Source organism: Strix aluco, chromosome 1, assembly GCF_031877795.1.
Source record: "Strix aluco isolate bStrAlu1 chromosome 1, bStrAlu1.hap1, whole genome shotgun sequence".
NCBI classification, from domain to species: domain Eukaryota; kingdom Metazoa; phylum Chordata; class Aves; order Strigiformes; family Strigidae; genus Strix; species Strix aluco.
In genome coordinates this window covers 98,232,425-98,255,601 of record NC_133931.1, presented here as the reverse complement: position 1 = coordinate 98,255,601, position 23,177 = coordinate 98,232,425, and the positions used below count along the sequence as shown (strand labels likewise).

Genomic DNA, 23,177 nt, shown 5'->3' with positions numbered 1-23,177 from the left:
TACTTCTCCCGTTTCCTCCCTTCTCCTAATATTACAGCTGACTACAGATCTTTTTACTCTGTTTAGGAAGATAAAGATCTGATTTGAACTGTAACAGATCTAAACATATTACACTGAAAAAGTAAACTTTTATTTGCACCACATGACTTTGAATATAATTTTAAAAAAACTTCTTTCAGTGTGAATACATTTTTTTTTTATGTTAAACCCCTCATGTAACCACACGATGCTGCTATGAGAAGACAGGAAGCAGACCATACAGCGTGTAAAAAACACAAGCACGACTCATCGTAATCCATAGCATGCAGCAACAAGGAAGCGAGTCTCTCCTTTAAAAGCCTAGTATTTTGGTTCCTCTCTTCAGCATCATCCACATTTATTTGGTAAAAAATAAAAATACCTGACCAAAGAGGGCTTCTAGCTTACAGGAAGTTTTGAGTGTTCTGAAGTTTGATTTAACACCAAGTCAGAACAAATCAAAGGTTTTCAACATTTCCCCTAATTCAGGAACTTGTAGGTCCCCTTGTTCTGTGGTAGAAATGGACTGCTAGAATAGGTCCAGCAAATTCCCAGTTCCTTAAATAAAGTTCCTTGTGACTTTTTTTTTTTTTTTTTTTAAATAAAGGTCATTTTGATTTAAACACTTTCCAACTGAACCAGATTTTATTGACTTTCTTTTAGATTCAACTCTAGCTACTGAGAGCTGTCAGCATTTGTAATTTGCTGGTTCATTTTAGAACACAAAGAACTCTTAGGGGCAAAGAGCTTTTCAAGAGCTATCCAAATGGTATTAAAATAGAAAGCATTTTATTGTTTATCTTGAGATTGCATTTAGGACTCCATGCCTCCCTCCAGGTAACAGAAGGGCAAAGGATCAGCAAAGTTGCCTTTTAGATACTATTACAGTAAAGAGTGCACAGTTTTATACAATATATTCACAGCGTGGGTGTAGGCATGCTTGTGTAAGATCTACAGGCAAGTATCAGACAGGTAGTTTTTGCTACTATAAACACAAGTTTTCACAGTTATGCCATCATTGTTTTCATTTACATGTTGTCTTAACCTAATGCAGTCAAAGGCAAACAATGGCAGAAAATGTAATTTTCTGAAAGACTTAACAACAGAGGAAATCCCAACTACAAACAACTAGCCAGAATATAAGATGCTACTGTCATTCTTGTGTATTATGACAAATACTTCTACGTAACCTTTTAAAAAATAGTTTAAACAGAAATTGTTCTTTTTTACTCCTGTAGGCTGAGAAGGCAAAATAGGGACTGTCACCACATTTTCAGCTCCCTGCTCACAGCTTTTTGGCATTTCAATTACATTTTCCCCTCACACTGCACGACTATTCTCATACCTGATAAGGAGCAATTCGCACTTTTGTCTCTCTTGCTGCTGCGGCTGCACCACCATAAGTGGTCTTTCCAGGGTAAAATGGAGAATCCCCAAGTTGGCTTGTCTTAAAGACAGAAGTGTTTCCAAGTGACTACAGAAAGGTATTATGACAAGAGGTTAGTAAAATGGCTACACATTCAAATTGATTAAAATTAATGCTGTACAGTACTTACAGGAGAGGGAGACCCAAAAGCAGATAAATTGAATGCAGGTTTTTTAGAGCTAGCTGCAGGATGCTGTGAGAGGGAATGAGATCTTTCAGCCTCTGTGGACCACAGCAGTGGTGCTGAAGTATTTTTTGAAACTGTGATATCTGCCAAAACGACACATGCTATATGTAAATGCCTTGTGTATATAGGGAATTTTAATATTAAAGACCACACCAACTCCAGAGTTCTTTAATACAGAAAAATAAGTCTTACAGAACAAAAAAGTCTCCTAACACTCATTTCTCCGGCACTCTAACCATCAGAATTCTTCAAACAGATCAATTTCACATACGGTATGAAAATCAACTATCAACTCCAAACTTAAAATCTGTTCACAGAACCACAAATACGTTACCTTTCAGTAATCTTTCAAAATCATGCACAACAAGTTAATAGTATGCTTCCAATGCAGAGCAACTTTGTTTTTTCTTCTTTCATGGTAAAATAAAAGGGAACTACATAAACACTGGTGCATCTGTAATGATGCAAAGTCTTTCCTATGTTGGTAAAGGGTGGAGGCCAGCATAGATCAGAACTGCACAGGTTTTAAACCTGAAAAAATCCCCAAAGGCTGAACTAACAGAGTTAATGACCTATTTTCCATGTATGCTTTATGGAGACACTCCAGAAAGTTGTAGTAAACTCAGGTTATATTGCTAAACCCTGGCAACAGCTATGCTGAATTGTAAAAATACGTTCTCCAGAGAACTTGCTGAGCATGCCTCAATCCCTGTTTATATGGGGGACTAGAAAACTCTGTAAACCTGCTGTTTGCCCTTTCCTGGTGAGATCACCTAGGTCCCCATCTACATCAATACAATATTCTTTTTTTTTTTTTTAACTTTAAAATGGTGTATATTCCTTAACCGAATTCAGCAAAAGACGTGTCCGTATTGACAACTGATGCCTTCTAATAAGAAACATCAAAAAAAGCAGCCCAAAACTTTTTCGGAGTAGTTCCTTTATTGACTCCTGGTGAAAACACTGGAAAACATCTTGTGATTCTATTTGTGACCTGTATTTATTCACATTCAACCAGCTGTCAGTCAGATATTCTGAGTCACTCTTCCTTCTAGTCAATCAACCTAGCTGTCAGGCTACAGTGAGTCATCTTCAGTTCCTACTATCCCAGGTTCAAGATTTGCAGATAACCTAGCTGAAAGTGTTTATCAGCACTGACTCTTTATAACATCCGAGTCTCATAAATGTATTCCAAACCGTAGTTATGTTAAAAAGGTGACAGGATTATCTACTTCTAAAATACTAAAAATTAAATTTAATTCTAACATTCAAAGCTGACATTCACCTACTTTATTTACTAAGGTGATGTGGAATATTAAAGAATGCAAAGTACTTCATGTTACCAAAAAAATCAATTAGAGAACACAAAAGTTACCTTTATCAGACGCTCTAGAAGAGAAGCCACTGGTTGTTGAGATGTTATCATCATCGTGCTGAGAGGTAGAATCTTTTATTTCTTTTACAAGAGACAGTCCAGGACTGCCAATGCCAAGCGAAGAAGATGTAGAGGGTTGACAATGTGGTACTGTGGAATCCAACATGGTACAGTTCAAATGACTCCGATGGAGAGAGGGCCTTGTTAACACATCTGAGAAGTTCAATGCAGATCTACTCGTGGATGGTTCTAAACAAGAAGAGGGAGACAATTAGCTTTCCTATAGGCAAGCTCACAGAAGCCAAAACCTCTTTTCTATCAACAATCATGCTATTGCCAAGTTCTAAGCACAAAAATAGAGAAGCCAAATTTAACTTCTTCCTCACCCAGATAGAGTTTCATCTAACTGTCTTATTACAACAGCAACACTGCTTGCAGTAACTATTAATGTCACATTAAGTAGTAGTTAACGATGAGGTTTTACAACACCAAATTCTGACCCCACGCTCAAGTGCTCTAACACTGGGTCCTTCACTAAATCAAATGTGCAAATTCCTTCTTCTGCAGATAAAGCTTGCAATAAGCTTTCCAAAATTTGAGACATGGCAAGTTGCAGACAACTCTGCAGTTTATCTTGTAACAAAGATTAGGCTAATCTGAATAAATAACAGGAAAATGCGTATTTGCAGGGATTCTGGGGGGGTTTGTTTGGTTTGGTGTTGTCGTGTCCCCTCCTAAATTCTACCATTAAAAAGGTGACAGGTCATGCCACAAGCAAAACTTTATCGCCTATCCAATAACTTCTGAGTTTTTGGCACAAAGGACAAGCAAGCATCATGGCCTCAGCTGCAAGAGGGCATTTTTTCTTCATGAACCAAAGGGTCTGTAAACACTGCCAGTGTCCTGTAGGAGGTGGTCTCACAGCTCCAACTTGCCACATGAATGGAACAGCTATTAATGGATATCTTGCCTGATATCCATGTAAGTCCACAGCCTCTCCCAGGAATTCTGGGTACGAACATGATTTTGAGTCACTCTCCTCTTGATATTTGCACTGAAGCTTAAACTAGCTAGTTCAATCTTCATAACTACCACAGCACTAGTACTAGTTCTCCAAAGCACTGGTAGATTTTTAGGGCTGTCTTGTTTGAGATAAAGAAAATGTTATGAGGCTGAAGGCTGGTCAAGCAAAGGAATACAGGCTCTAGCACACTGGTACCTCAGAGCTGAAGAAACGGGCTTTCTAAAATTATAATAGTAGTAATTAAAAAAAAAATCTTATTATTAACTATAGCAAAAAAGAGTGGTCTACAACATCCACAGACTGCAACACAAGCTACTAAAGGTTCTAGGGTGTCCATCTGCTCCTGATTTCTTGGAGCTAGAAAGTTTGCTGTGCAGCTGTTCTTACTGAAAGGTCCTTTCACACAATTCTTCAGGAAAGCCAACACGTGTTGCTCATTCATGAAGACCTTTTCTATTCCTTTATCCAAACTTATTCTCAAGCTACAGCTACACAGAAAGCAATAAAGCTCCTTATTTACAAGTAGATGACATTGGTGACAAAGGTATTTCCTCATTAGTTTTCATTCTGCCAACAACAGAAGCAACTGACTTTCCACACAGATGGTTATGTAAGTGTGCTCAGATAAAATTTTTCTCTTTATTAAAAATTAAGTTCCACAAAACTGCTAATTTAAGAGAAACTCAAATGAGAGCATATGCAAATTTACAGAGAACTACAGAAACACAGATTAATTTTTTATATGGTAAAGTAAGGGGTTGCAAACTTGCCAAGGGTCCAAATAGATTTTCAAGGACCCCAGGCTAGCCATGTACACACCTTAACATTATCAAATATTTCAAAAAAAGTAATGTCATAAACCAAGTTCCCCAGTTCTCCATTACACTAACGAGGAACTTGACTAAATTGATTGAAGAAGCCCAAAGGAAAAAAAAAAAAGCAATCAGGACATGAGAAGGAATTTTCCTCTGCCATTCTAGCATCTGGTCTTTTGTTTTCAGGACAACAAAACAAATTAACGTTTTTATTACCTTAGGCAATTAGATAGACTTTCATTCCAGACCTTTTAAAAAGAAAATGTAACCCAGCACACTTGCAAAATGAGTATTAACAATATTTTGCACCTGGCTAATTGACTACCTGAAGTTAACTGATGACTTCCAAGAGCTGTAAGACAACCTCCAGTATGTTTTGCAATTATGTTTACAGTTTTGAGCTAAGACAGTTTCACAAACAGTTGTTCGGAGTTTTTGTTTGGTTTTGGGGGCATTTTGATTTTGTTTTGTGTGGGAGCTTTTTGGTAGATCTTTTTTTTTTAATTCTGTCAAAACGCTCCTTCCAACTTCCCTTAGAAATTTAGATTCAAAACTAGAAATCTGTGAATAAATACAGATGGCCAGAATACTAAATGATTTTTCACATACCTTCTAAATTAATTCTTGCTGATTCAGGCGTGACTCTCCCATCAATCACTATGCTATCTTCATTTGCATAATCATGGTGATAGTTTACTGGATTCTCTTCCTGGTTTGTAGATTCATTTATATCTACGCATTCATCTTCACTTTTATTGAAATACTTCTGTAACCACCCTGGTACAATGTTTTTCACCGATTCTGTCACTCTGCTAATGATTCCCTGCTTGAAAGAAACACTCGTTAGTTACAAAGTCAACAGCATATGCTCGGGTGCAACCTTACAGAAACCTTGAAGATAAGACATTAGATAGCAAATATTCAGGACAACAATAAGATAGAGAGAGTTGATCCTTGACATAGAATCTCTATAGTTCTGGGACACACGTGACAAAAATTCACCTAACGTTGATTTACACTAACCTATCAGTTTCTGCACTTCCCAGTGACCTTCGCAATGTTCAAAATTCTGAAATTTCAGCCAAAGTTCACCAGAAGCTTGTCAAGTCACAAGGTCATCAGAAAATTCTATTTCTAAATAACTCCTGATGTACATAATTTTTTTGAGGACTCCTCCTCCTCTTAATGCCTTGACTTGAAAAAGCCATCAAAACCAGAAGCTCAGCAATTACCTACAGTGACAGTGGTGACCATAATAACTGCTAAAATCAGTGAACTTAAATATTTCTGATTTTTCTAATGCTGAACTGCAGTAACAACATGTATAAAAAAACCCCACTCACGCTCTGAACAGTCAGGGTATCCTGAAAGAAATCCTGAAAAAAAACCCCTACAGCTGAATAACAGATGCCTCACTACAGGACTATTAAATAGATCCACTTTGATCAATTTCATTTCATGGTATGTTAAAGTTTTGGATCTCCAAACCTTAATATTCTGCAATTACTGAATATATAAAAGCCATTTCCATTTTGACATTTACCAATTATCTGCAATGCTTACATTGTACATTTAAGAAGTATTTATTTACCATTTTGTTTTAGGCAGTCACTTGTTTCCCATCATGCCCTCAAAATTTCAACACACCTTCCTGTCAAATCTCAACCCCCCGCAGCAGACTGCTTGCAGCTTGGAACTCCCTCCCTCTTACACTGACTGCAGTAACAGAACCAGCTGCTAAACTCCGAAAGCTGCAAGCAAATGTGAAAGCTAACTCAGCAATTTCAACACTTGGGAAACTGAAAGTAACAAAACTTAAACAGATTTTTGTTGAACTCCATTGTCAGTTGCTAACACATGTACCAACGGCTCTGGAAAGGTACTTTGGTATTTTTCCAGGTTTAGGCAACAAAATTTTCTAGTAAAAATTAATATTCAGGTGTAGAAAATTGAGAATATTCTTTGAACGTGTAATAGTTACAGTCTAGTTAACAATTCTGAAACAAGAACTTTGCTGTATTTAAGTTTCTTAAAAAATTTAGCACACACATGAAAAAAGCAGCCCATATCACTTATTCAAGTCTTTCATACACAATAACGAAAACACCAACTTACAAATTAGACACCCTTGAATCTGGAGTTAAGTGAGGGGTGGGGAAAGAGGAGGAAGGGAAGATAGAAAACAAAAAGCCTTTTCACAGAATGAAAGTCGTCTTAATTTACAATTTGACATTTTTCATAATGATCTGTAATTTAATCTTGTCCTTGCACAAAGACAGAATAAATATCCAGGGAGGGTTTAAACCAGACAGAATACAGTGTAATAAACACATCCATCACAATTACCACACTAAGATGCACACAAGAATGCCATGTTCAGGATGTTGCTGCTATTCTACATAAACCTCAGCTTTCCAACAAAAACTACTAGCTGCATTTAATGCCTGAGTTCACAAATGGTTCAGTGCACAGTACTAGCGAATAGTCAGTCCCTACTCTATCCCCAGCCCCTCATTTCCACCTTTCCCTATGACACGCTGTCCCCCTTTTTTGGGGCAAATATTTTGCTGCTATGAAGAAAACCATATCAGTAACTCAGAGAAGTTAAAATTTGCCAAAATGAGCAAATGGTCAGGACACAAAATGCATCCAAGGCAATGCTCTTTCCAAAAAGCTAAACACTACTGCGTTCAGTATTGCTAGAGAGTTCCTCCATCAGAGAATAGGTATTATTGGTCATAAAACAGGCCTGTATGATTCTCTTGTCAAAGAAATCCTCCCAGGACTGAAAGCTACCTGAGACTCAAGATAGAAGTAGTCATAGGCATCCAGAAGAGTAAACACCCAATCATTAGTAATCCCAATGAGTAACTGGAGAATCTAGCTAGACTAATAATTAACCAAGATGACGTTTTACCATCCATATCTAAAACCAGACTGGTTTGACCCTTCCCTGCACATGGCAGCCTTGCTAGCTGTCTCCACATTATCAGCACTTTAAGACCAAGCTGGGTGACAAAGGGTAACTTCTCAAACCAATCCAGGAGCTGGAACTCGCTCAGCACAGCCGTACTGTAGCAAGTACTAATAGCCTGCTCCATCTGGCTTAGGCACAGTGGAAGACAAGAAGCATAGTTTTATGCTCCAGAATATTGCTGGCTTAGTGACAAAGCAAGGAGAAGCAAAATACGCATAAATGCACCTCCATTTTCTGTCTGCAAAATGAAAATATTGATTAAAGGCACTGTGAAAGAACTATGCAGGCATTCTGAACAAGTCATCATCAAACACAGATTTTGCTAAAAAACCCACCTTCCCCCTGAAAGTAAGCCACGCACCCCAAGTATGCCCATTCACACACACAAAAAAGTATCAAGAGAATAGAAATTTCCTTATGGCATCTCCTACCCACCCATCGCAGCTGAAGGCCAATCAGTAAAGCTCCATGGCTGGATTCCTGTTCAAGTCTGAGAGTTAAGGTACCACTGACCAACTACACTTTTTAACACACGCATACTTCATATTCTTGCCAGGACATTTCAGCAAAGTGTCATACCTTACACTGTCTTTGAAGCTGGCATTTTAATCTTACCCTAACTTTTAGTTTTCTTATTCTTCAACTTCAGCACGTGTGTTTGAACACCCTTTCCCTCTCCTGCACATGCAACACAAGCCTACCCTGCCAGCAGCAGAGCACTCTACCGTTTCTGTGCCCCCAGCTCTGCACCTTATCCATCCCAGGTTTCCTGGCACTACCATCTCCCCACACAGGCATCATTAATCCTTCTAGAAGGCTGACAAGGATACCGTGCATCTCATTAATGTAAACAGATCTTCAGAGGTGAAATACAAAAGACATGGCACAAGACAACTCTAACAGGCTTATTCCTCCAGCAAAATCCAAGCGGACTGCTCAGATGCCAATCTCCTCGTGCCACAATTACGTACTAGTCCTTTCCTGAACACCTCCACTGTTTGCTACAGCTACGCCAAACATGCTACTGCACAAAAACTCTTCTAGTTCCCAACCCTGGGTTGGGAGCGGAGGAAGCAGCACTGGCACGCAGCTTTAATGCTCATAACTCCTCATTTCTACAGGTCACAGACGCACCAAACTTAATATCATGAAAGGGCAGAAGATGCCATGGGGCAATCCTGACTGCACATAGCAGCGCTGTAGTCAGTGAGTGTGTTTTAGTCCTTAACTGACTGATTTGAGCAGTTTGAGAGCTGCTGTCAGTACCAACAGTTGTCTGCTCATCTTAAACGCACTCATATTCTATTCTCATCCTAAAATATCAGCAGGAAAGCAGAACAAAACAAAAAAAAAATCCACTGAAAAGATCCAGTAGCTTAGGAATAGAGATTTACAAGTGTTTCAAATTCTGTGCATCATCCTAAGTGTCTGCAGCTCTGCTAGATATATCTGTGTATACAAACACCACAGCAACAGTAACTACAGTTAGAGTTACTCAAGGCATATTGCCTTGAGATGCAACACTAAGCAAAATATATGCACCTAGAAATACTAACCAGTAAACAAATAGGTGTCCTAATTTACTACTTTAAAATACCATTTCTTCAAAGGATTTATATAAAGAAAGAAAAATCAATGGGTTATGGTCACAGTTATACTTCCAAACTTAGAAGCAGGCTATTTCTTGGCCAAAAATATTTGCGGAATAGGACAGTTTTCCTTGCTCGTAAGGGTCTTTCACATAAGACTGGGGGGGGGGGGGGGGGGGGGGCAGGGCTGGCAAGAAAAATCAGCAATTATGCATCACTGGAACACAGCTATTTTTGTAATTGAGTTGATTTCAGTCTGAGAGGCTTAAGTAAATCCCACTATCCAACACAGGACATACTAAAAGAAATTATTTATAAATTATATAAAGGTCATACACCAACATGAATTTGTCACGAGATACAAAATCCACAACTGGCTCCAAGAGACTTCACTTCACTGTATGCACACCTCTGAAAAACATCAAGTTTTTATCTCCAGGCCTCTCGGAGATTTCTTTGCTTCCCATTTCAAAGTTCAAGTTATTAAAACATATGAATCAGTAAGTCCTTAAAAAGAAAACCTGCACCTAACGGTGAAGTTCACTGAGATTGAGCAGATCAATCTAACCACTTCCAATCATCAAAAAGGAATTTTTGTGCTCTCTCCATCCCCCACGGTTACCTCATGCCAGCTCTGGCACATAGCGGGCTACTCTCTGTACTAGCTGAATTCATTAATCTGGCAAAAAGTACATGTTTCTCTGCTGGACTAATGAGTTCAACTGGCTCTGTGCACCAGAACTGGCCCAAGAGAGAGCAAGATCAGGCAGCCAGGACAAGAGGAAGAAGAAACAAAACTTCTCCCTTCTTTTAACCATCTCGTGTCCGCACAGCCATTAAAGATATTGTCCCTTTCTCCTCTTCAACTCACTCTTCCCTTCTGCTGCCGCTAGCACATATATGCAGCCAAGTGACTAACTACATGTATCAGTGCTCTATCAAATAGAACCAGCCAAAAATTCATCTGTAAACTGTGATGGTGAGGACTACCCCTCAGGGGCACCAGGTCGCCGGTCCTGCTTACCGTGTGGCTGCATGGGTGCTGATGCAAAAGCAGGAATAGAAAAGGAAACATGACATGATTGTCTCTTGTAGTGGCAGACTTAGACGGGCTTAGACCAACTCTGCTTTTGCTGTTTAGGGAGTGTTTTCAATTTGGATGTAGGACAGAAGAGTTTGATATTTCATTTAGACAAAAGACAATAAAACTTAAGACTTAATATGAACAACATCTTACAGGAATGCCATTAATTATGCAATATCTGAAAAACAACAATTTTATTTAAGGCAAATGGACTAGTTCAGATTTATTTCTAAAAATCATGCACAAGGGGTTATGATACCAGATGCCAGCGTACTTCCTTCTTATTGAAGCGAACCTTATTTTCCTTAGTCTAGTTAGCTTTAGAAAAAACATCCCAAGGAAATTCAGGTACTGTTTTACATTTCGGCACTGTTTGCACATCTGTACCCATCATTATCACTTCCATCTGAGTGCAAAACGCCAGCGTATGCTCCAACAGATAAATCAGTGTCTAACCGATTAGGTTAAATCCTTGTGACGCTAAATGCTTTTATCTCAAGTTTTGTCCACACCTTTAGTTGACGCAGTGAAAACATTACAAAAGAGAGCACAAAGTACAGGGCACCTTTCTTCCTTCCTTGTAGGAAGTGCTACATTAGGTTCTAGGTAATCCTCAGCAGCAATCAGTGATAGGTGCTATAAATTACTGAGCATACGTTCAGTGTTAGCAGTTTGAGACAGAAATCCATCAGCATCAAAAACAACAAAAAAGTAAGATTAAGGAGACTACTTTCACTTACAACTTTACAAGCACTTTGAAAGGAGTTCTTAATCTAAGAAGGGACTCAAGTACAGTTAATATTTTTTATTGAAAGACTGCCACGCTTATGCAGTGTGCCTGCAGCTAAGTTTCATAGACAGTATGTAGAATTACATTAATTGAAATGCTGCTCAGACTATTTGTCTCTTCCTGTAAGAGAACCTTAGAGTCTAAACCAATTATTTTTACTTAACGTACAACAATAGCTAAAAAACCATGGCATCAGGATAACAAACTCTGACGTAACCGCACGGGACAAGACGTTTAAAGTCTTCAAAATTAGAATGATCAAGAAATACATTTCCCATAGCACCAGACAGTCTTTACAAAGCCGTTAGTATAAGTTATCAGATTTAGCAAAGTATGATAACGTACATTTTATATTTAGGATTTAAATACACAGTTTAGGCATAAAATTGTCTATCTTATTCACAGGTATTCTCTATACAATAAGACCCAATTCATTACAGTATTTCAACATCACCAAACATAACTGATACTAGAAATGGCAAACTCTTCCTCTTTCCTGCATTTACAGCAAGGAAGTTTATGCATACAAAGGGTCTCAATGTATCATACCCCATACTACAGATCTGCTATCTCCTATAATATACTAGAGTCCCAGCAATGAACAAAACATTTTCAATGCCACTTTGCCTAAAATCACTCACATGGTATCACAGGCTAATCTATGGCACGTAGTAAGTAGTGAGGACACCTTATGTACATAAAACACAAGCAAGGGCAGGCCAAATTCTGCAACAACTCCTGAAATAATAGTTAAATGCAGTTCAAGGGCAACTCACAGCTTGCTGATGTCCATCCCCATATCCAACGCTTTCTAGTGCGGACAAGGCTTTACAGATAACTTGAAGTGTATTTCACAAAATTAAGTATTCGCTGCTACAAAATTTTGTTCCTGCACTCCAGAGTCAATCACAATCTTTAAATAAGACAACTGGAATTAAATTTTTAAATCAAATGCAGCGTTAGCAAAAGATAGCAAGTACTCATGCTCCCTCTGAAGTATCTTTTCTATCCATGCTGATCTACAAACTGAGCTGAAAATACAATATGCTACTGGTTTTGCAAAATGTAATATGTCAATCCTGTTGCACATTCATTATGTTATCTTATTCACAATCTTGAACACAAAAGTTAAAATGAAGTAACCAGAGAATCACCTTTAGTTATTCCCTGTGATAATCTGATATTCTAGCAAAACTCAAAGCCTTCCTGCTTGTTAAGTATCATCCATAGACATCGTCTAGCATATAAAAGTTAAACCTCACAATTGATCTAAACCTTCAGAATCTGCAATTACTTTAAAGAGGACACATTTAAACCTGCTGCATACATTTCCTGACTACATTTAAAAATTTAAGAATTGGTGCCTAGGAGAAACTAAAACACTGACCCTCGGGCACAGCTGCTTTAGCTGCAGCGGCGGTGGTTATTGTTACGTTCTTTGACATTTTAAGATAATATTCTGAAACTGTAAAGTCAAGGTAGGCTCACCGCTGCTGCAGGGCAGTCATCCTCAGTTGTAGGAGGCAGCAGTGCCTTTCTGGCTGTATTTTTTCATCACAGGTCAACTGACAGAACCAAGAGCATCTCACAAACATAACCAATATCTCCAAACACTGTTCTCTTACCAGTAATACCTAAAATTGCCACTGCACATAGCAATTAATTTTTTAGTGATTGAAGGCAATGGCATCTATGAATCTGTATATATTCTACAACTCTGTAAAGTGAGTTTAATAACAAATACTGAGGGCTGACATTAGGACGGGTGCCCTGTTACAGCTAAATTTAACATGTATCTAGTTGCACCACAATAATTCCCTAATACAACTACATTTAAACCAGTTTAAACCTTGTTTACATCTGCTTAGCTCAGGATGACTTAAGCTAAAAATGCACCTGTATTACTGGCTTATGCATACTGGTATAGTTTTTCCTCACCAATTTAGTATTTTGTTATCGTAAATATTTCAGTGCCTCATGAGACCTGTAATCCGGTCTCAAAGAAAACTCCAGTTGAACAGTTTATCTCTTTGCTTGGATTACTTTAGTCTTGGAGGTGACCAGAACTTGAGCTCTAATAGGGGAAGGAGTCATGAGACTCACCTGCTTCAAAAAAAGAGTTTGATTCAAAATACAATCATAACTAAAAGCAAAGCCAGTCAGCTCTCCAGGACACTCTCACACAACTCCTTCCAAGACCAGAACTATGGAGACAATAATAAACAACCTCAGTGAGGAGAAAGAAAATTTTCTACTGGCACAGGTATTTGCAAAGCCAGTGTGTGTGCTAAAACTGTAACGGTAGGACTTCAGTGCATGTTGGTGTCTGTGTGTGTACATACACATTTTTTCCCAGCAAAGGTGAACGTAGAGATGAACTTACGCTTACTTTAAAAATCATAGTGGTCACAACCAAGTCAAACACACACAAAGGCACTGTAATTAAATGCAACATGCAATTATGAGATGAGTTACAGAAACTCAAAGGAAACTCCCCCCTCGGAAATACTAGTACTGCTGCCTCAACATGAAAGCTTTAGTGCTGCCGTGTTTCCTAGACACAGAAGAGAAAAAACATTTGAAGTCTTTTCTTGTCAAAAGAAGGGGAATGTATTTGTAAACTCTCCAACAAAAACAAAGAAAAGCAAACCTCAGAGTTGAGAAGATCTTTTAATTAATAAGTACTTTTGTACAGTAATCTAGAATACCACAATGACAAATACTGTATCAGCAAGTTGCAAAACTACTTATGCTTCAGGCAAAGTCAAACAATCTAGTTCATACTTGCCTTCACTCAATTTTAAGGTGGTCCAACTGACTTGTCTTAAAGGGGTTTAGAGAGGACTTACCCCGTCCCTTCCACCAACACAGCTGTGGGTGTAACAATCTCCCACCAGAGGCAGTGACAAACAGCTGAGAATAGCGGCTCAACTGCTAGCAAAATGAACATCTCTCTGGCTTAAAAGGTGCATTTAAATTGTACCTTCAGTTAGACAGTTGTAACAGGCAGATAAGACCTGTAGTGTTTAGGCATAAGGGCAAAGCAAGTCAAGACTTTTAAGCAGCAGTATAAATAAAAATAAAATAAAATATGGAATGTAGTGGCAAGAAGGGAAGATACCTGGCACAGGGGAAACCAATAAATATGTCCAAATTTAGGGCGGTTTTTCATGAAACTGAATAGATAAGTTATTTAATACCCTAACAAGTAATAAAACATTCTACCTAATGGCTAGAATTCTTCATTAGAAAAATACTGTGGGCACTTAATTCTTCAGAGTTGAGGACATAATGTACGGTACAAAAAGCACAGAGTTTTCATTATATTGTCTTAGTAGTACACACCAAGAAACATATACTGAGGAACATCTCCTCCCCCTTCTCTCATGACTGTATAAATATCACTATGCATCATATTGTAGATGTACAATAGCTACACAATAAATACTGGATTGATTACACAGGACATTAAAAAAAAAAAAACCAGAGTTTTTGCAGTTTAACAGCAGAGAAAGAGAAAAGCCTATCACATGACCTACCACTCGAAAAACAGAAGACATTTGTAAAAAACGGTCTGGAAAACAGCAACTGTAGAGAAAATCCTCTTAGCTATTCTCTTCTTGAGGGCAACCTCGCAATTTACTCTAGATAAAATGCAACAATGAGATGGAGGCATTATTTCTTCCCTCAAAAAGCAGCACAGCCCTGAAGACAGAATTAGAGGATGGACCAACAAAAGGATTACCAATCTAGAGTGCCACTGACATTTATGCTGAAATCACGTGCCTGTGTGTGCTCTGTGGTCCAACAGCAGCACTGACAGGACCATGCCCACACAGAGGCTGTAGGGCACTCCAGCAGTCACCTAAATCCAACCTCCTGCTCAGAGAGGCCAAGAACAATACGTCGCCTACAGCTGTGTCCACCTGGGTTTTGAGCACCTTCCAGGGGTAGAGACCTCTCTGGGCAGTTCTTCCAACATGCTGGCTACCCTCACAGTTAAAAGATTTTTCCTAACCCAAAACAGAATTTCTCTTTTTGCAACCTGAGTCCATTGTCTTTTTTCCTATTGTTATAAACCTCCTAGAAGAGCCTTGCTACACCTTCTCCAACTCTTTAGGTATTTGCTCTTCTTAAGTTGAACATACCCAGCTCTCTCAGCCATGTTGCCTCTGCCCCCTAATCATTCTGGTGGCCCTCAACTAGACTCATATGTCAGCATCTTTTTTTGTACTGGAGAGGCCAAAATTGAACACAACACTCCAGATGCAGTCCTAGAAGTGCTGCATAGAGAGGAAAAAAACACCTCCCTCAACATCCTTCCTACATTCTTACTAATATCACCCAGTATGCAGTTGGCTTTCTTCACCTCAAGGGCATGCTCTGACTCAGGTTCAATTTGCTGTCCAGCAGGTATGTGGGGTTGTTTTGTCCCAGATGAAGGATTTAACATTTGCCTCTGTCAAACCTCTGTCATGAGGTTCCTGGCAGCCCATTTCTGTCAAGATCCCTCAATGGCAGCCCTACCCTTCAGCATACGATGTGGCTGATGTTCCCACAGGTTTGGTATCATCCAGAAATCTGTTGAGGATGCACGCCATTCCTTCATCCCAGTTTGTTAATAAAGACATGTAACAGTATAAGCCCCAATATCAACCCCTGAGAGGCTCTATTAACAATCGGCTGCCACTGGAACTTTGTACTGCTGATCACAACCCTCTGAGGCCAATGGTCCTGCTCATTTTCCAACCACATCACAGTCCACCTGACAAGTCCATATTTCATCAGCTGGACAACAGGGATAACACAGGAGTCCATGCTGAGGGCCTTGCTAAAGTCCACGTAAACAACATATACTGCTCACCCCATGGCCACTGAGCCAGTCATCCCACTGTGTTACGAATTTGTTACATGATGCTATGGTAGTCTGCATCTGCACCCATCTGAAATAGCTCTGCTCAAACTTTTTTAGGCATGCAAAAAAGATTTTGAACTCTGTCCTCCCACAGTCCTTAGAATCAGGAGCAGCTCAGTTCCTCCATGGCAGGCAAGCAAGAACCGGTTCTAATTACTGACTGGAGGAATAAATAACTCAGAGGAAGTGATGGGCTGCCAGCAACCAAAGGCAATTTGCAGCGTCCCAGCTAACACAGTCAATTATTTCATCTGCTTTTTTCCTTCTCCTAAGATACCGCTCACTAATATTGTTTTTCTCCAATACTTCACAGCCTCCAAGGCTGTCATGACAACACTTTGAAAGACAAAACGCAAAATATTAATAAAATGCTATAGCAGTCATTGTCTGCAATTTGTTGTACCACTGACAGTGCTGTTAGCCTAAACGAGAGAAAACTGTCAATATCTCAGTTTAAAAAGTTCTTCCCAACTAGGACACATTTTTGTTTATGGTAGCAGTAGAAAGCCAAATACCACATTTAAACATCTGGTTTGCTAATATAATTTGATATTGCTGGGACAGAGACAAAACTCTGATGTTAACTACTAGCCCATTCTTTTTAAACAAATCTTTAAATACACATTAAACATTTCTTCAAATCTATTCATTTTAGCTCAGTGTGTCAGCCTACTACCAAACCAAAACAAGCCAAGAGACGCATACAAATATAAATACAACCACCTAAGCATGCTTCAGGGCGCAATCCTATTGATAGGAGTTAAACCAATACAATTATACTTGTGTAGGTCCCTATGGACATTCTTAATAAAGATTTTTTTAATTAATATTTTCCTGCTTCAGGTTTATGAAACATTACCCAGTTTACATTACTCAATATGATACTCTATGAACTCTTTAGCAGGAGTTTCAAAATTTCCTCCCAAAATGAACCTGGTGGTTTACAAGATTCCTTCCGCCTGCTACCTGCAGTCACCGCCCACCAAGAAAATCCCATGCATACATCAAACAATAGTTTGCAATTGGCCTACCTACAAAAGAGTAGCACATGATAATGTAACAATTCAGACATTGCTGCTTTTAAGTTCCCAATCCTGTAGCTACTCCATCTGGGAAGAATCTTACATATGTCTCAAGTGACTCTGTGAAACTCACCAATCCAGAGGGGCTTTCATGACCAGGACCAGCAAATGTGCCTTTCGGTGGCCTTCTGGTTCCCCTCTTTCAGGTAATATCTCAACTACAGCATCACAAGACCAACTACAAACGTGCAGCAACCTATGCTGGTTTCATCAAGGAAAACATCTCTGGACTGTTTTCTTGTATATCAGTGTAGCACATCTACATTATAAATATGCACTGGCACATACACGTATAAGAAAAAACAAAACCATATCGCTCCCCAACAGAAATTTCAATCTGCAAATATTATCTCCAGTATCAAACAGCTCTAAGCTGAATCTTAACACAACCACAAAAAAAGGGTTTATGGGAAGGTTATAAAGACTTTTCAGGTAATTATTTTTTCTCATGTTTAAATCTGCTCATGAGTTTAAAACTCCAGGAGAGTCAAATTTATCTGACACTTTCATTTGAATGGTTATTTATCAAATAAAAAATAACCAAAAAAGTTATTTTAGTCTAAGTCACATTTATTAAATCTGTATGTTACCTGGATGAGAATGGCAGTGTTCCAGGCTAAACCAGCATGAACACACACACAAAAAAGCGCAAAACTAAACATCAAATTAACAGTAGGAACATACAGATACTATACTAGAAGCTGTTTAATAAGTCAACAATGTAAACACTCATCCCATTAAAACACCCCCACTAGCAATTCCAATCATCGGTCTACCTAAATGACTAGGACAAACCAGCATTTAGAAGCACTGGGGCCACATCCAGAAGATGAAACCCAGATGTTAGACACAACAGCTCCTTCACTTGCATGTACTTAGCTCTCAAAGAACCCATAATTTTAACCCAAGTGCCTAAGAAGCTCCTTACACGGTACAGAAGGAAGCTGGATATTTCAGCATGAGATGGCTGAGTAGACAGGCTAAGCACAGCGTAATCTAAAGTCAACGCATCCAGCGCGGAGCTGTCAACATTTAGCCACCGGGAAAGCATAGGGAATGAGGAGGGACTCCCCAGTTCTATTCCCAGAACACCTAGCATAGAGATACAAAAAAAGTTCTTTTCTTTCTGAGATGTGATTTCCATTCCACAAATATTCACTGTGGGTAAGTCTATACCATCTTTACTTAGCAGTGCTGCTACTTTTTGTTTGTTAGTTTGTTTAACAATATAGCTGCTGCTGACAGTGTGCTTTTTATAAGGCAGGATGGTAGCTCAGAAAGGAAAACACGGTTTAGTTCCTTCACCAGTGCGGGAATCTGTACCCATATCTCCATCTTTCAGGAGAACACACAAACTGCAAGTCAGAGTCTTCTCTTCCAGGCAGCGTCTGTTCACCTCTCCTATTTGAGGCTGGTTTAAAAAAAGGCTCTAGATTTAAAAAACCACACACACAAATGTAATGAAACATGGCTCTAGAGTATAATGATAGGCCCTTGGGGAGAAAAAGGCAGGAAATATTAGGCTTCACATGTTTGCTCCAAGGAACATCTAACATAAAACAAGTAACTTCTAAAATCAAGGATCAGAGCCTGCATGTCTCCAGTCTTGGAGGACAACATCTTCTCATACATCCTCTTTCTGGCTCAGTGAATCACACATTCTTTTTCTGGATAGTAACACAGCTTCAGCCAGGAGAACTGAAGACAACACACTGCTTGGAGACTGGGAGATTCGCCCAGGAAGTGGAATATGTAGGTTGATCCCTCCAGGCAAAAAAGGAATCTGAAGCAGGGTCTACCACATTCTGAACAAATGCTTTAGCTAATAGTCGTTAAAAAGCAGCAGCAGCAGCACCTCCTCTTCCAACTGTCTTCTAAAGCTGTCACTGTACTTTATAGAAGACTCACTCTGCAGCACATGTTGGGTGTGATCAGAGAATTCTCACCTGACTGAACTCCCCAGGAGACTATGGTAAAATAACAACATCCAGAAAACAGACAATCATGAGCCAGGCATCAGGCTAACCATCTCTTACACAAGTGGGAAAAAAATTCAGATATCCGAGGAACTTCAAAGCTATTAGCTATACTGCCTACAGTGCTTGGGCACCTTCCAAGCTTGATGATAAGAAACTGAGGGTTTTCAGGACCACAGTTTTTGACCGCAAGCACCTAAACCAGTTCTATTAAAAGTATTTCTATGAACCTATTTATTGATAAGTTAGGGGTGAGGGGGGTCAGAGTCAGAGGTCATGTCAAGATTGCATTGAGCACTTTCATTTCTTCCCAAACTCATCACTGAGAGACAATTAACACTAAACCACAGAATACTTCTGCAGAGTGGACATTATGTTGAAAATAGGAACATTTGTCAATTAATTCCAATTTAAGTTAGTTATCTACCCAGAGCTCATCTTTTTATGTAATGCAAGTTAGGAAGCAGCACAGAATTGAAAAGCTACCCATTCTAACAAACGCACATGTCTGACATCTGTCAGTTTGCCTATTTATTTATAATCATGACAATTTTTCCCCCAATATATTACTGCTAATTTGATCTATGTATTCGATTTGCAGCATCCGTTCCCTGGGCAGAATCACACAGATATCCCCAAGCACGTGTTTGCTTTGGCACATTGTTTAAATAAACCTACTGGAAAACGCACAGAGATAACAGACAATAGAAGAGTCAGAAAACCATCTATGCTAATTAGTTTAAATTCAGGTGTAAGGTTTATCAGTTACTTACACAGTATCAATACATGCAAGAGACGGCAATTTCAACATTATTCTGTCATTCACATAAGAGCTTTCAACATTTGCTCTCTAAGTGCAGTGATCCTTTGTATGAAGCATCACCATGCTAGCTTTACAAGGACAACACTGCTGATCACTATACTATATAAGACTAAGTATAGTACTTCCTAAATAACAAGAACTAATTGAGCAACAACTCGTGCATAACACTCTCTCAATTCTGCATATAATATTCAATCCCCTAGCTTATGTTACCGACTTAATAATGTAAAGGTTTTGGCTGAACAGTCAACTTCAGGTTCATAAACACACGTGGAAGACATTTCCAGAGCACTGTCTCTGGGCATATTGAAATTTCCTGGCAAACAGCAATTGGGAAGGATCTCTGTTACTCCCCCCTCCAGTCACTCTAAATGATGTAGGATTTTTGTGTCGTAAGTTACAAACTAACTTTTGTTAGCCATCTACTCTGTCCTACAATACAAAGGAGAACAAATGCCTTATGAATTGCATTTCACTTGCACTGCATCAGCACATTTAGGCAGAGGCAGGAGACTGAAGAAACTACCAGATGCAGACCTGAGGGTTCTGCACGCAGCATCCTACAAAAACCCAATCGAAGATGCCTAACTACACAGCACCCTCACAAACTCATCTGCAATTTGAAACTTGTCAAGAAAGGCAAATATTAGAAACGATGCACTTAAATCTGAAGACTAACTATACTCGGTAACCCAGCATCAATTTAACCAGGGGGGGCTCACTCCCCAGACGGGTGCACGCTGACAGCAGGCACACCTCATCCTCTCAGGTGCTCGCCCCGGGTCGTAAAGCAACCGGACAGCCCGGAAACAAAACGACCACCCCGCGGAGGGGCAGCCAGCCCACCCTAGCCGCGGGGCGCATGGCGGTGGAAGGAGCACCCATCCCTTCCCGGCCGCCTCCTTCTCCTCCTCCTCCCGCCTTTGCTCCCTGCCCAGCGGGGGCATCTTCCCCGGCCCAGCGAGAGACAAAAGGCAGCCGAGGATCCCCCCGCGGGCCGGGGCTGCCGGCGGAGCGGGAGCGGGGCGAGCGCCCGGAAATCCCACAATCCCCGCGGCCCGGCGGGAAACCCTTCATCCCCACCCCGCCCCCCCCGGCCCGCTCCACCGGGAAACCCCGGCCCAAAGCCTCGCACGTGGAAGGAAAGGGGCGGCTCCGCCGCGCCGGGCCACCTCCCGCCCCTGGGGGGGCGCCGGGGGAGAGGAGGGGGCAGGGGGGAAGGGGCCTCCCTCCCTCCCGTCCGCTGGGGGTGACCCGCCGCCGCGCCTCACCTGCTTGCTCCTCGCGTAGGGAGGCTTCATGGCGCCCAGGTGGTACCGCCGGGTCCGGATCTTGCCGCCGCCCCCGCCGCCGCCGCCGCCGCCCGAGGCCATGATGGGATCCGGCCCCTCTGCCGCCCCCTTCCCCCCCCACTGCTGCCCCGGTCCCGCCGCGCGCGCGCGCCGGGCCCGGCCCCCGCCGCCGGCCGCCTCGTGCGGCCGCGCTCCCCCGCTGCGGCCCGGCCGCGCTCCCGGCGCTGCACTGTCACTGCTCCCACAGAGATGGGCCCGGCCTGCCCCGGCCCGGCCTCCTCGCCGCCCGCTCCCGCCCGCCACGCGCCGCGCGGCCTGGCGCGGGGGCTCCGCGGCCTGCCCCTCCCCGCCGCGCCGTCACCCCCCGCGCGCGCGTTCGCTCGCTCGCGCTCTCTCTCTCTCTCTCAGGGGCGCGCGCGCACGCTCCCTCTCAGACCCCTCCGCGCTCCCGCGCGCGCCTTTCCGCCCGCTCCTCGCTCGCGCTCCCCGGCGCCGGCCGGCCCCGCGCTGCCCGCCCGCCCGCTTGCTCGCTCGCGGCCGAGCCGCTGCACCCCTCCCCCCCTCCGGCCGACCAACCACACGGCGCCCGCCCGGCCGCGCTGCGTCACAGAACCGCGCGGGCAGCGGCGTCACAGCGGGGCCGCCCGGCAGCCCTCGCGCGCCTGGGCACCGCCCGCCCGGGGGAAGCGGCTGGGGCGGGGCGGGCCGCGACGCAGCGCGGCCGCGTGCGCGTGCCCGTGCTCCCGCGGGCAGGGCCGGGCCGGGCCGGCTGCGCGGGAAAAGCCGTCGGTGGGCTGCCGGCACCCGAGAAGGGAAGCGGGGAAAAAAATGCCCAGCCCCAGGCCGCAAGCGAGAGCGACGGAGGGGGTGGTCGGAGGCCGGGAGCGGAGGTTTGGGACGGGGTTAGGCCGCGCCGGGGGCGAGTCCCGGAGGCGGCTCCTCCTCCGTCTATCTGCCCTCTTCCCGCGGCGCTCCGCCGGTCCCGGCGGTGTTACCGCCCCGGGGACGCAGCTCGCCGCCCGTGTGCCGGGCGGAACGAGAGTCTCCCAGAGGGACCAGGGTGTCCTTGTCCCTCCCGGGCAGCTGGCAGAGGGCGGCCTGAGGAGCGCGGCAGGAAAGCTTGAAAAGCGGCCCGGGGAGGTGGGGGTGAGCCCTCGGGATGCCACTACCCCCTGGGTCCGCGTAAGGAACGGCAGGGCCAATCTCCAGGTTTACCCTCGCTCGTGTTTGGCAGACTGGAAGCAGGTGGGGGAAAAAGCTTCGATGCAGCTTTTCTTTCCTCAGAACAAGAGTGCATTTCTGTTGCAAACTAAACACCTCAACATGGTTTTTTTATTCTACTAAAAATCTGAGAAAAATCAGTGTCTCTACATCTGCCCTGGGAATGATGGAGCAGAAAATCACAACCACCTTCCCTATTCAGAAGTCAATAAAAACGTTCACCCTGAAAAAATAATGTACTGAAAAAATTACTGGCATAAAACGAAAGAAAGCCAGATCTGTGATGTAGTGCGCACCCCTTCCACCAAAAATAAAAGCATTTGTCAGAGCACACACCTGAAGAAAGAGCAACTCAAACTCGGGGGAGGTGGGGAGTTTGGGGGAACTCAACCAACAAGGGTGATGCTGAAGGTCTGAGGAAATGTAAACCAGCAGAGAAGGAAGTGTTTTTAGAAGGAATGTTACTGGGGAGTCTTGTACTGCCCATTCTTTGTTTCATATTGGCTTTTTTTAACCTCATCTGTATCTTCCCACCTCTTCCACATGACTTGCTCCTCCTCAATTTCTTAGTCCTGCTTTCACG

The 23,177-nt window shown here is 42.1% G+C and overlaps 1 protein-coding gene across 6 annotated transcripts in view; it reads right to left on the bottom strand.

Moving 5' to 3' along the window:
* Window positions 1-21,491, bottom strand: part of NUP153 (nucleoporin 153) — a 46,942-nt gene extending 25,451 nt beyond the window's left edge. For 4 of the 6 annotated variants that reach the window (XM_074828614.1, XM_074828642.1, XM_074828632.1 and 1 more), the window contains exons 1-5: window positions 21,353-21,491; window positions 5,455-5,671; window positions 3,007-3,255; window positions 1,575-1,714; window positions 1,364-1,492 (exon numbers count right to left, since the gene is read on the bottom strand). In XM_074828614.1, the coding sequence (XP_074684715.1) occupies window positions 1,364-1,492; window positions 1,575-1,714; window positions 3,007-3,255; window positions 5,455-5,671; window positions 21,353-21,454 (837 nt within the window). In that variant the 5' untranslated portion in view covers window positions 21,455-21,491. Of the gene's footprint in view, window positions 1-1,363; window positions 1,493-1,574; window positions 1,715-3,006; window positions 3,256-5,454; window positions 5,672-21,352 lie in introns of those variants that run through there. The other 2 variants (XM_074828623.1, XM_074828660.1) reach the window with 2 other exon arrangements.
* Window positions 21,492-23,177: the final 1,686 nt, after the last annotated feature.